Raw genomic sequence first — 12,947 nt, forward strand, 5'->3', positions numbered from 1 at the left:
GACGGCTGGAGAGCCTTGAAAAGCTGATAGGCTGGGACTGTGCTAGGGAGTGGGGTTTGGAATGTGATTGGTTAAAGCAAGAAGAGCCGGAGCTTTGATGTTTCTGGCCGAATCAGGCTACACTGGTCAGTACTTCAACCCTGATAGGCTGGGACGAGGCCTAGTGGAGTGGACCTTTCTATGGAATAGATTGGTGGAGCTGACATGGCCCTCAGCGAGGGGCGGGTTTTTGCGGACTGAGGTGGGCGTGGCCCACACCCCAGGCCCTGCCCAGTTACTTAATTCTGCTTCTTATTTTACACATATTTGCAAAAACCAAAAAGACTAAGCCAAAACTATTTCAGACCACGTTTTCTTTTTCATGCGCACTTCTCCTCTTACCCCCTAACCATTTAAAACCCACTCTGAGCCTCAGTTTCTTTATGTGTAAGAGGTTCAATTAAACAAGCTCTCATGAGCCAGGCTCTGGTCATTGACAGCCAGGAGGAGCTATGCAAGCTGAGTCTTCAAGGATGGAGAACTTGCCAGAAAAACAAGAGAATGAAAGGCATTCCAGAAAGAAGGAACCGCCTTGGTAAAGGTCTGGAGGCTTGCAAGAACCTTGGAGTGGTGGAGCCTTTAACAGGTTAATATGGCTGGAGCAGAGGCTAAGAGTGCAGATTTCAATGTGCCTGGGTGCCGCCAGGTCAGAGAATTGCAACTTCTTTCCTTACCGCCTTTGGGGACACAGAAGCAGGAAGATTCAGCCTCCTATTGTCTGTCAATGGAATGTGGAAGATTCAGGCTACTCCAGGCTCTGCACAGTTTAAACCAAGTGAAGAAACAAGGAAAGGGTGTTCCAGGCCAAGGTTACAGCATAACCGAAGGCCCTGGGTGTGAGAATTGTGAACCTTCAACTGTTCACGGAGGGGGTCATCGTGGCTAAAGCAAGGAGTGTACATGGGCCCAGGCAGCAGGCGTAATTTTTAAGGTCCTCGAATGCTGGGTAGAAGAGCTTGAAATGTTTCCCAAGGGCAATGGGGAGTCATGGAGGGTACATGAGCAGAAGAGGTGACCAATGCGGTCTCTCTCTCTCTCTCTGGGGCCTGGCTGGGGAAGGGAGTGAAGGGGTGGCTGGAGAGTCCAGGGAAAGAGCTGGGCTGGCATCCAGGTGGGAGGGGAGAGGCTTGGGCTGTTATTATGGATAGAGTTGAGGAGGCCCTTTAGAGATGGATGCAGAGAAAATGGGCAGGATGTAGAGACAATCTGGGCTCTGAGAAATCCAGCATTGACACAGGAGAAACAGCAGCTGGTAGAGGAAGCAGAGATGGGAGGGTCAGAGAGGTAGGGAGCAAGAGGGGCGTGTTATAATTCAGTTCTTGGATGGATTTTAACAAATTGCTTGTTAAAATTCCCATGACACTGTAGAAAAATGCTATAATTACCCCTCCCCCCCATTTTACAGATAAGGAAACTGGGGCTCAGAGATGGAAGAGACATGAGATCAGAGGCTGAGGTGAGGAGGGACTGACATCTCAGGAGCCGGACACGTGACCCCCACTGGGACTGAGGAAGCTGATGTCCTGGAGGAAGCTGGTGTCCTTGAGGAAACAGCACAATAACAAGTCACATGACCAGGGGAGGGGGGCTTCCTGTTTCCTGGCCCCTCCCAAGCCAGCCTTGGCTAGCCCAGGCCTAAGCAGGCAGTGGCCAGAGCTACCCCAAGAGTGTCCAGAGATTTGGGCTGCTGACCAAGGTACTCCTAGAGGCACAGAGGAGTAGAAGTAGAGCAGGCTGGGGGGACCCAAGCCCAAGACTGGGGCCTCTGACTCAAGAGGACCCTGGGGAGGAGAGGTGACTCTTGAAGTCCTCAAGCCAGGCCCAGATTGGGGACAGAGGGGAGCACAGAGGTAGTGAAAGATAAAGGAGGCAGAGGAGAAGGGGAGATCAGAACAATTTTCAGAGATAGTGAGCTGCCTGTCAAAAGGGGCATTCAAATGCGCCAAATCAACACTGATAACTCAAGATCCCTTCCAGAGGGAGAAGATCAATGCCCAGTCCACAGAAGAAGATATTAAGGCTGTCATTTGCCCAGGACAACAAAGGCAACAAAGACAAGAGCTGAGATCAGCCTGCGGTTTTAGGAGGAAGATTCAGAAGACTGACCTCTGGACAGCAATGAGTGCCCGGGCCACACGCCCCCGAAGCCGGCGAGGGAGGCACGCTCCGCCTGTAAGTGCCCCCCTCCCTGCCACACCCAGCTGTTTGGGGCCACTCAAAGCCCTGCCCGGCTCAGAGCTTGGCCCTGTGGGTCATCTTCAGGGGGAGCTGGATCCTGTGGCAGAGAGTTCAGAGGAGGCTGAGGCAGCCAGCGGGAGTTCTGAGCTGGGCCCTGCGCCATCTCAGGAGAGCTGCAAGCCAAAGCTGCTGGGGCCAGAGGCAGAAGCCAGTGGGCAGGGCCTGGGGAACAGGTAAGGCCCACTTGGTCTGTGCTCCCCACTCCAGCCCTGGTGTATCTTTCCTACCCACAGATCTCCCTGTGTTCCTCCCTTGCTCACACACATGCGATAGCTTCCCATTGCCCTCCTCAGCCCAACTTTCAAGGCCCCAGATAATGCAGCCCCTGTGAGCCGGACACCCCAGATGACCCCATTTCCAGAACCTTCCATCTCTCACCTCACCACAGGACCAACAAAGAGGCTGAAGGGGACTCTAGCAGAGGACTGGCCCCATCTCCTGAGGGACGCCGCAAGCCCGCAGAGGAAGGCCAGCAGGCCACAGATGTGGCCCCGCCGGGTGGGGAGACTGTCCTCCCCAAGCCTGAAGCCTCTGACATGTTTCAGATTCTCCAGCGCGCTCTGAGCTCACTGGAGGCAGCTGCCGCTACCTGGCGCCACCGGCCCCCAAGCTGTCCTGGGCCGTCGGAGGCCGAGGACAGAAGTGAGGTAGGACCCAGGCCCTGCTTGGAGCAGGAGGGGGCAGGGGGTTGCCAGAGGGAGGCAGCCCGCCTGGCAGAGAGGAATGACTGGCTGCGATTGGCCTTGGGCAGCCGCGAGGAGGAGCTGATTCGCATGCAGGCCTCGCTGCAGGCCATCCAGGCTGAGAAGGAGATGCTGCAGAGAGAGGTGAGTGGGGCAGCTCCATCTTGGAGGACTTTCTAAGGGGGAGGTGGGCCTGGCATAGGCAACGTTCAAGCATTTGTTCGTTAGAAAAACTTTTACGGAGCATTGACTGCCGAGCCCTGAACAGACAAAGGTCCGTTGCCTTCTTAGTTAAGGTGGTCAGAGATTTCCCCTGAGGAGGTGACACTTGAATGAGGAGGTAAGGGAGGAGCCATGCAAGGATCTGGGGGAAGAGCGTGCCAGGCAGAGAAGGAACTCCCTCTCTGAGGTGGGAGTGTGATTCAGGGACCAGTGAGGGGGCCAGTGTGGGGGTGAAGGAGGGCAGGTTAGGTGATGCGGGCAGATTTATAGGGTCTCGTGGGCTGCTGGGAGTTGGGCTTTTGCCCTGAGCCTGGTGGGATCCTGGAGGGTTTCCCGGAGCAGAAAGGGGCGGGACCTGATGCAGCGGTCACAGGCGCCCTCTCGCGGCCGTTGGAGGAACAGCACGTGGGGGTGCGGAATCCTGCAGACCAGGAGGCACTGGTCCAGACACCAGATGGTGGCAATTGTGGAGGTGGTACGAAGTGGGCCGATTCGGGGAGGTGTCGAAGGTGAAGCTGGCAGGTTTGGGGGTGAAAGCCACAGAAGGGTTGAGGACAAGTCCAGGTTTGGGGGCCGGCGGGACTGGAAGGGAGAAATGCGGAGGCCGCAGGAGGAGCAGGTTTGGTGGGAGAGAGACCAGAAGCTCTTTGGGCGGTCATGAGCTCACGATACCCATGGGCCACCCATGTGGGACCATCAGAGAGACAGTTCTGTGTCTGAGTCCAGAGCTCAGGGGAGGTGTCAGAATAGGAGAAACACATTTGGACCTCTTCTAAAGAAAGGGGGCCGAAGGAGATGGTGGGGAACATGTCTTCCTCTTGGGCAGGACAAGGGGGAAAGATATGGGGCTGCCAGAGCCCAGCCTGAGGGGTGGGGCCCACTTCCTGGCTGGGAAAGGAAATCCCCCCTCCATACTCCTCTCCCCACCCCCACCACCCTTGGCAACCACCATCCTGTTCTCTGTATTTGTGAGTTCGATTTTTTGTTTTATTTTGTTTTAGATTCCAAATATAAGTGAGATCACAATGTATTTGTCTTTCTCTGACTTATTTCGCTTAGTATAATGCCCTCAAGGTCCATCCATGTTGTGGCAAATGGCAGGATTTCCTTCTTTTTTTTTTTTTAAGATTTTATTTTTAAGTAGTATCTACACGGAATGTGGGACTTGAGCTCACAACCCTGAGATTAAGTGTCGCAGGCTCCACTGACTGAGCCAGCCAGGCACCCCTCCTTCTTTTTTTAAGGCCAAATAATATTCCTTTGTTTATACACCAGATCTTCTTTAGCCATTCATCCACTGGTGATCACTTAGGTTGCTTCTGTGTCTTGGCTATTTCAAGTAATGCCACGATGAATATAGGGGTTCGAGTTAGTTTCGAGTTAGTTTTTTCATTTCCTTCGCATAAATACCCAGAAGTGGAATAGCTGAATCCTGTGATAGTTCTATTCTTAATTTTTTGAGGGAACACTATGTGGTTTTGTATAAATGGCTACACCAATTTACAATCCCGCCAATGGTGCACGAGTGTTCCCTCTTCTCCACATCCTCCCCAACACTTTTTATCTCATGTCTTTTTTTAAAAAGATTTACTTATTTATTTGAGACAGAGAGAAAGTGAGTGTGCATGCGTGCCCATGTGAGTGGGGGGAGGGGCAGAAGGAGAGCATCTTCAAGCAGACTCCCTGCTGAGCTACTGCGACCTATGAGATCATGACCCTAGCCGAAACCAAGAGTCAGATGCTTAACCGACTGAGCCACCCAGGCGCCCCAATGTCTTTCTGATCTTTTTGATAGTAGCTATTCTAGTAGGTATAAGGTGGTATCTCATTGTGGTTTTGACTTGCATTTCCCTGATGATTAGTAATGTTGAGCACCTTTTCGTGTACTGACTGGCCATTTATATGTTTAAAGAAAGAAGATTCTTGAGTGGCTAAGTGAATTGCCCCAGGCTCAATAGTGGGGGGTTTAGTGGGGGGTTTGGTGGGGCATAGCTAGGTTCCTGCTTCCCAGCCGAGGCCTTGCCACTGTCCCAGGAGCAGGTCTGCAGGAGGGTTTGGTGGGTGGTTGGCGCTCCCAGGCCTGACCTACTCCGCCTTCCTTCCCCACCCCCACCCCAGGTCCAGGAGCTGCAGGATTCCCTGCTGAAGCCGGAACCTTTTCCACCTCCCGCCCGGGGCCAAGCAGAGGGCTCAGGCAGTGGCTCCAGCAGTTCTGGGGTAGATGAGGAGCCCTGGGGGACTCAGGTGAGCATGGGAAGCTTAAAGCCATGACCTTGAGATCTTTAGGATTCTGGGCAGCGAGACTCAAATCCTGGACCTGCGATTCAGTAGGTTGTAGGGTTGGAAAAGGCTTAACCCCATGATACTGGGCCCTCAATGACAATCTGGGTGAATCAAGTCACCTCTTTCTAGCAGGACCCCTTCTCTCTGGCTCACCCCCTGCTCCGGCGCCTCCAGAGTGATTCCAGTGCTCAGATGCTTGGACCCCTCCCCACTCAACCCCTCGCCCCCGAGATACACATTATGGAAGCCCAGATGGAGCAGCTCCAGGGGTAAGGGCCACAAATGGTGAGCTCATAAGGGCACCAGAGCCTCCCCAGCTGGGCTGTCAGCCCAAGAATCTGGAGCTGGAGTGGAGTGGGGAGGAGGGTGCAGATCAGTTGGGTCCTGACTGCCCTGGGTGGGGGGCTCTCATTTTCCCTCTCCCCTAATTGCGGAGGCAGGAGCATTGAGAAGCTCAAATGTTTCAACCGTCTGCTGTCAACTGCGCTGCAGGCGTACAAGGGCCGGTGTGAAGGCCTGAGCATGCAGCTGGGCCGGCGGGAGGCTGAAGCCACAGCGCTGCGTCTGGCCTTGCAGTACAGGTCAGTGCATCCCACCCACGATAGCACTAGCGTGGAAGGGAATGGGTACGCTCCGAGCATGATCTGCAGGGAGAGCCGGGGCCCTCGTAGGAAGGCACTTTCCCACCGGAGAAATTATTTTAAGGCAATTTTAGCCCAAGGGGTGCTGAAGGAGTCTACATGCTCCCAGGGGTGGCAGTGGGGGATGGAGTGAAGGATCCAAGGACAAGTGGGTATGTCACCCACACGACAAGATGGAGCCGGGTGTCCTGGAGCACTCAAAATCAGTGTCTCACAGTGAGCACTGTGAGGAGGTGTACGGAGTCCTGCTCACTCTCCGGGAGGCAGACTCAGGAGCCAGAGAGGAGGCCCCTAAGGGGGACCTGGATGTGGCAGAGAAGGAAGCCCAGAGGCTGCTGGCACAAGAGGATGCTGCCATGGATGGAGAGACACCACGGGATCCACAGCTAAGGTACCCCTGGGAACCTTGAGAGCTGGGAGGGCCAGTGAGTGGGGTCCTTATTAGAGAATGGGGCTCCCACAGCTGGCTCCGTGTTGGGGTTTGGCATGGCTGTGCCCAGCAAGGTTGGTGCAGGATGCTCCGTGGGTCGTGGGCAGGAGGCCTGACTAGAGTTGTCTGGTTGCAGTTCAACAAAGTTGGCATAGTGGTTGACAGCCACTGGGATTGGTATAGGACCCGCCAGGGTTGGTTGGCATGAAGGTGGATGATGGTGCCCACTGATTAGAACTGGCATGATGGTGTTTAATGGTGTAGGCCTGATGTTTGTACACATGGGGTTAGCGTGATGTTGCCAAACAGGGTTGGCAAGCTGAGCAGTGGTGCCCATTGTGTTGGTGTGATGGCATCCACCGTGTTGATGTAAGTGATGGCACCTACTGAGTTGTTGTGATGGCTTCCACTGTGATGGCGTGAGCAACAGTAATCATTGACACGATGGTGTTCGCTATGTTGTCTTGATGAATGGTGATGCCCATTGGGGTTTATGTTCTGGTGTCCACCATGTTGGTATGACAGCACTCACTACAGATGGCATGGAAACCATCATGGTCAGTAAGATGGAAGATGCTAGAGCCCCACCAGAGTTGGCATGAAGCTAGCACAACTCTGGCCACCAGTATTGACATTAGACCCTTCTTCTGTTTCCTATAGCCCCAAGGGCAGTAGTGTGGATCGGCCCACACCACAGGAGGTGGCTACCCAGCTCTGGGGCTATATCCAGCGTCTCCGGGCTCGCCGTGCTCTGGTGAAGATCCCCACAGAACCTGGCCCAACTTTGGCACCCGTGCCCACTGTGCCTCACGCAGAAGCCATGGTGCAGGCCATTCTGGGGACCCAGCCTGGCCCGGCCCTACCCCGGTTGGAGAAGATGCAGATCCAGCAGGACTTGGCAGCCACACGGGTACATATGGGCAGTGGTCACTGTGTTGGTCTTTTCTGGTGGGATGAAACCCTTTGCCGAGGTTGAGAGGGATGCGACTGGGGGACCAAGTAACAAAGAAGAGTTCTACGTGGCTGGGGGCAGGCTTCCCAGAGGGAGGAGCATTGGAACTGGGATTTTGAAGGATGAATAGGAGTTTGTCTTCTGAAATTCAGTTTCCCATAAGATTCTGAATCTGGCTTTCCAAAATTTCCTTCCTAAGGAAAGGAGATGGAGGCAGGGGACATAATCTGAGGTTTATCCTCTGGCATGAAAGACCTGAGGTTCTAGAGTTGGAGAAACTCTAGACACTTCCACTGAGATGCTACTCGAGCTTGTCTGAGATATTTGTACCCTCTGAACTGCCATTTCTACAGCGGTCATTTTTAGGAGATGATTATTTCCCAACATACAAAATCATGGTGAGGGTTTGAGTTCTTGTCTGACCGGTCCTCACTGAGCTGGGGGGGGGGGGCTCCTGGGGCCTCAGTTTCCCCAGATCCTAGAGGTCCCAACTCTCTGCCCACTCCTTCGTCTCTCAGGAGACTCTGGCAGACCTGATGCTGCGGCTGCAGTTGGTGCGGCGGGAGAAGCGGAGTCTGGAGCTGCGGGAGGCTGCCCTCCGAGCCCAGGGCCCAGCCCACATGCTCCTGCTCGAGCAGCTGCGGTGGGAACGGGCACAGCTCGGGACTGGTGGGGCCAGCCGTAGTAGTGGTGGAGACAGCAGTGGAGGTGAGAGCAGTGGAGACGAAGAGGAGTTGTCGCAGGTGAGTGGCCCTTCCTGGACCTTGTGGGGATAGCAGTATACTATAGTTGCTATGGGGCCCTGGTCAACCACAGCCCCCCTGTGAGCCTCAGTTGGCATTTCCGCAGAAAGAGATGAGCTGAACGTCAAAGGACTGCATGTCAAATTTCATACTTGTACTTTGGGCTTTTTTTTCTTTGAGGGTATTGAGCCCACTAAGCCCCAAGGCGTTTGGCGTCTTCCGCTCAAACCTGTGCCTCCTCTTTCCCGCCCCCAGGCTTATTCCTACTCCAGTATCCCCACTCCAATAGCCCCCGCCCATGCTTCATCTCATCCTAAATTTTGGCTCGAGCTTGCCCCGTGATGCCTTCCCTTTTGCCCCTTACCATCTAATCATGTCTGTTCTCTGCTTAAAGCCTTTGGCAGCTTCTGGAACCCTCCTTTGAATCATCTCTCCCATCTCCAAGCCTTTGTAGATGCCGGGCCCCTGCCAAGAACACTAGTCCCTTACCTCTTTGTCTGATTAAGCCCATGACCTCTTGCAAGTCTGAGCTCAGACCTCACCTGCCTCCAGATGAGATTCCCCAGTTATTTATTTCTCTTGTTAAGGAGGAATTTTACCCTCATCGGGGTATCTCACCAGATTGGGGCTGTGGCTGCCCACAGTCTGGGTGACTTCAACGTCCAGCTTGGGCTGAGTACGCCCTCCACCTAGGCCAATGTCACTTCCCTCCCTTCTGCCTCCCACAGGGCCCTCCTGCTATCCTTGGTGGAAGCAGGGGCATTGATGGAGGCCAGGTGGGCCAAGCACAGGGACCGGAGACTCTGGCCCAGGAACTGGCAGCGTCACTTAACCGGTGTGTGTCTTGGTCCCGGGCTGGGGGGTGGATGGGCTGGGCGGGTATATGCAAGAATCCATGGGGGCACTGAGTGCAGCAGAGGGCTGGGTGTGCATCCGTGTACAGGTGTGCTCATATGGAAATACCATGGACAGGTGGGGTGGGAGGAGGGAAGGAAGGATTGGCTATGGCCATGAGCTCCTGTCTCCCCACCCCTGCACCAGGGCCCTGGGCTTGCGGGAGCAGCTGCAGTCTCTGCGGGAGGAACTGGAACAGGTGGCTCAGAAGGGGCGAGCCAGACGTGCTCAGAGTGCTGAGCTGAACAGCGATTTATGCAAGGCTCACAGGTGGGTCCCCCTTCCCTGGGTCTCCCCGAGGGACCTCAGAAGTGTCCCTGGCTCTCTCTAGGCCTCAGGTTTCCCCCATGAGGTCGGTGGCGAGTTCAATCCATCCCATACCTCCCTTTTCTGAGTGGAACCCTAGGATGATTCAATCTCAGAGAACTCTGTCTGGGGCTGGGAATACATAACTCCTGACTTGGGTGGGAGGGGGGCTGTTTCCTGGCTCAGCCCCCCTCCCACGCCCTCCAGTGCCCTGGTCCTGGCCTTCCGAGGCGCCCACCGGAAGCAGGAAGAGCAGCAGAGGAAGCTGGAGCAGGAGGTGGCAATAATGGAGGCTCGCCAGGCAGAGGAGCTGGAGGTGTTAGAAGCCACCGCAAGGGCACTGGGGAGGCCCAGACCACCCTGCCGGCCTCCTCGGCTCGGGGAGACCTTTCTGTAGGTCCCAGTCTGGCCGTGTCTGGACATGCCAGACAGTTATGGCGGGCCCCATCATAAACTGTCCTGGAGTGATGTTATGTCATGTGTGACCTTGAATGTTGGAATCTGTTGGGTGGGATGGGGGCTGATGCACCTGGGGGTCTGGGCATTTGAGAAAGGCTCCCTGTCTTTGACCTGGCACCATGTGGCATGTGAATGTAATGTCAGCGGGATCATGCCAGGGATCATGCCAAACCTAAGAGTGGCTGAAGGATTCAGGGTCAGTGAGATTATATGGCCAGAACTGAAACTCCAACACTCATCTGTCTCCAGAAGCCCTGGGAGGGCTCCAAAGGGACAGTGGCACATCTTCCCTTGTCCACTCCCTTCCCAAGGGACATGCTGGGTTTGGCCTGGTAGGTGCTCCCAAGAGGAAAATGCCTATATCCCAGAAGGAAGACTGAGGGCCTAAAGATTCAGGCTGTGGAAAATTAGCCAGAAGAGCAATCCCTCCCAAGGTGGAGGTGGGGGAGAGGAGAAATCAGAGGGCTTTGGAACTTGCATTCAAAGAATATGTGGCGCTAAGGTGAAGGGCTTCTGGATGGGGGGCACACCAAAGGTAAGAAATCTGCAGGTGTTTGCTCTGGGGCAATGATATTCTGGCCTGAAGGTCTGGATGGCCCCTGGCCAAGCTGAATTCCAGCTTTCACTTGCAGGACCCGGGGGCTGTTAGTGTCAGGTTAATAGCAGGCATCTAATTAGCATGTCATTTGCATAAGCCACACCTCCCGGAAACGGGGGACCGGGTGGGACGCGGCCAGGCGGATTATTGGCCTGCTCTCCCCTCCTCGGTGATGGCTGAAATCCCAGGCGGGCCTTAGAAAGGTTTCCAGCCCCAGCCTGGTGGTGGTGATGGTGCGGGGTGATTTTCAGCCCGCACCTGTGCAGGTGTGTGCGGTGGCTGCCTGCTGCAAGGCGGGCCTGAGGTCAGGCCCCTCAGGGGCCTGGGCTTAACCTGGTTCTCCTGACGCAAACTCCTCAGAGATCGCTGGGGCTGGTGACCTTCGGACCGTGCAATCTGGACAAAAGCCAGCTTTGAAGAAAGGGAAACTGAGGAGGGCAAGGTCCTGAGGAGGGTCAGAGGGGCCGACCTTCCTCCCTCATGCCAAGAGTGCAAGACCTGCTTCAAGCCCCCCAGTCCCACCAGTTTGCTCGCGGTGGGGGGGGGGGCGCGAAAGAAGACAAGGTCACCTGTTGAAGGGTGGGGAATGAGTTCGCGCTGTTGGAGGAGGCAGGGGCGGTTTCCCAGGCCGCCGGGAGCGGGGTCTGGCCGTTCCCACGGGTGCCCCCTCGGCAGATGGGCCCAGGGCTCTTTGTCCCCGGTCCGCAGCCGCAGCAAGGTCAAATGTCACCGCGGGGCCGCGGGCAGGGGTCAAGGGGGCGGGGCCGGACCTCGAACGTCCCCCCGCCCAGGAGGGCCCCGGGGGGTTGGGGGGCCGTGGCGCTACGGAGAGGGGGCGGGGCGGCCGCCGAGGGGTTGGACCTACCGGAGGTTCTAGGATCTGCGGCGGATATTTCCCTAGTCTCCAAACCGGCCCCAGACTGCCACTTGTGAGCCTCCCCTCCCCCGAACTTGTGTCCCTCAAGCCCCAAGGCCCTGCCCCCTCCCCTCTCCAGTCCCCCTCTGACTCCCTTCCCTGAACTTTGTCTCCCTTCCGAGATGCCCCCTCTCCAAGAATGCTGGAAAGCACCGTCCAGGGACCTGGGACCCCTGTCCTCACCTCCAAATAGCCAGCCAGTACCGCCACATTCCCGGGCAGCCCCAGAACAAAATGGTCTTCTCCAACCCTCCAGACCCCCTTCTCTAGCAGGGCTTACAGGGCAGGGAATTCCACTCTAGTCAGTCCCATGGAAAGTCCTTGCTCATGTCTAATCCCAGTCCTTCTTGCTTCCCGTAGTTGTTAAAACTCGTACCTGGCCAGACTCTCCCTGGGAGGCCCAGAGGCCCAGGGCTGGGTGTGTGGTGCCTGGCTTTTACAGAACCTTGGTATCCTCTTAAATGTTGCATCATCTCCAAGATCTCCTAGCCCCCCCCTCCCCCGCCAAGGTGCCCCCTCAGATGTAATCTGGAGAAGGGGTTGCCTTCCTTTTCCCAAGGCCCCTTCCTGCAAGGGTGGGGTGGGGTGGGGGCAGAGGGCACTGTTTTTCCTGCCGGCAGCTCTCAGAGGCCCAGCCACGTGCCCCGGTGTCCAGCTCTGGGCCCAGGGCAGGGCAGGAGATAAGGCCGGCAACTGGACCTGCGGGACTCCAAGGTGAAAGGTCACCATAGGAAGGGCTTTTCCAGCTGGTTAAACGTTAACAGGCCCAGAGCAAGAGGCTCAGGCTTGCCCAGCTTCGGGCTGCCTGGCTGGGAGGTGAGGGGTGGGGGGGGTGGGACAAACAAAGGGTGCTTAATAAATGCTGTTCGGCCCCACCGGGGTCGAGGAGGGCGGGGGGGAAGCTGTAAGCCAGCGGCAACTGAGAGGCTCCAGGGAGACTGGAAGAGACATCTGCAGTCCAGCCGGTGGCCTGGCCAAGCCCTTTATGTGAAGCACAGAAAGAAAAGGAAATTAAAGAGGAAAAGGGGCAGGCCCCTGTAGGGATGGTGGGCATTCCTGCTGCCTCTAGCTAGCTGGGCGGGTGGGTGCCCTGCCCCCAAGAGGCCTAAAATTCTGGCGAGGGGGCCCCTGACCTCGCGCCCCCGCCGGGCCACAGACCACAACAACCCTTAGCCTTGGAGATTCCCAGCACCAGGTGTTAGCCCAAGCTGAGAAAGGGTGGGGTGGGGGTCGGACGCGGCGACTTTCTGGAAGAGGAAGCAAACACAATCCATCATGCAACTGTGCAAAGAAATGCCCCAGGGTGTGTGTGTGTGTGTGTGTGTGTGTGTGTGTGTGTGTGTGTGTGTACTGCGCAGGGGCGTGCCCCCGGGTGCAACTGGCCCCCCATTATTGCTTCTGCGGGGGAATGCAGGGGTAGGGTTCCGAGGTGCGCCTCGAGGGCGTTTGAGCGAGGCAACGTCCAAGGCCGGAGGTGTAGGGGAGGGCCTTGGAGAGACATCTTGGCGAGGCTGCGGAAGGGCAGAGGGCAGCGGCGGCCCAC

General features: G+C 56.3%; 1 protein-coding gene across 1 annotated transcript; it reads left to right on the top strand.

Annotated features, from left to right (window-relative positions):
* Positions 1–1,700: 1,700 nt before the first annotated feature.
* USHBP1 (USH1 protein network component harmonin binding protein 1) lies at positions 1,701–9,885 on the top strand. The gene is made up of 12 exons (XM_028087187.1): positions 1,701–2,211; positions 2,302–2,450; positions 2,666–3,104; positions 5,301–5,426; positions 5,598–5,734; positions 5,906–6,046; positions 6,324–6,497; positions 7,197–7,446; positions 8,007–8,231; positions 8,960–9,066; positions 9,273–9,395; positions 9,639–9,885. The coding sequence occupies exons 1-12, from the start codon at positions 2,158–2,160 to the stop codon at positions 9,826–9,828; spliced, it is 2,115 nt and encodes a 704-aa protein (XP_027942988.1). The 5' UTR covers positions 1,701–2,157; the 3' UTR covers positions 9,829–9,885.
* The last annotated feature ends 3,062 nt before the right edge of the window (positions 9,886–12,947 follow it).

This window comes from Eumetopias jubatus, unplaced genomic scaffold, assembly GCF_037043125.1.
Source record: "Eumetopias jubatus isolate StellerSeaLion01/CBP00866 unplaced genomic scaffold, mEumJub1_p1.0 scaffold_1, whole genome shotgun sequence".
In the NCBI taxonomy this organism is placed as follows: Eukaryota; Metazoa; Chordata; class Mammalia; order Carnivora; family Otariidae; genus Eumetopias; species Eumetopias jubatus.

What these genes read in the sequence shown, in the direction of transcription:
- USHBP1 (XM_028087187.1), top strand. Translation starts at nt 2,158, where the DNA reads ATGAGTGCCCGGGCCACACGCCCCCGAAGCCGGCGAGGGAGGCACGCT. An exon ending in CGTCTGGCCTTGCAGTACAG is followed by an intron (nt 6,047 to 6,323) that starts GTCAGTGCATCC and finishes AGTGTCTCACAG; the next exon opens with TGAGCACTGTGAGGAGGTGT. An exon ending in CTGGCAGCGTCACTTAACCG is followed by an intron (nt 9,067 to 9,272) that starts GTGTGTGTCTTG and finishes CCCCTGCACCAG; the next exon opens with GGCCCTGGGCTTGCGGGAGC.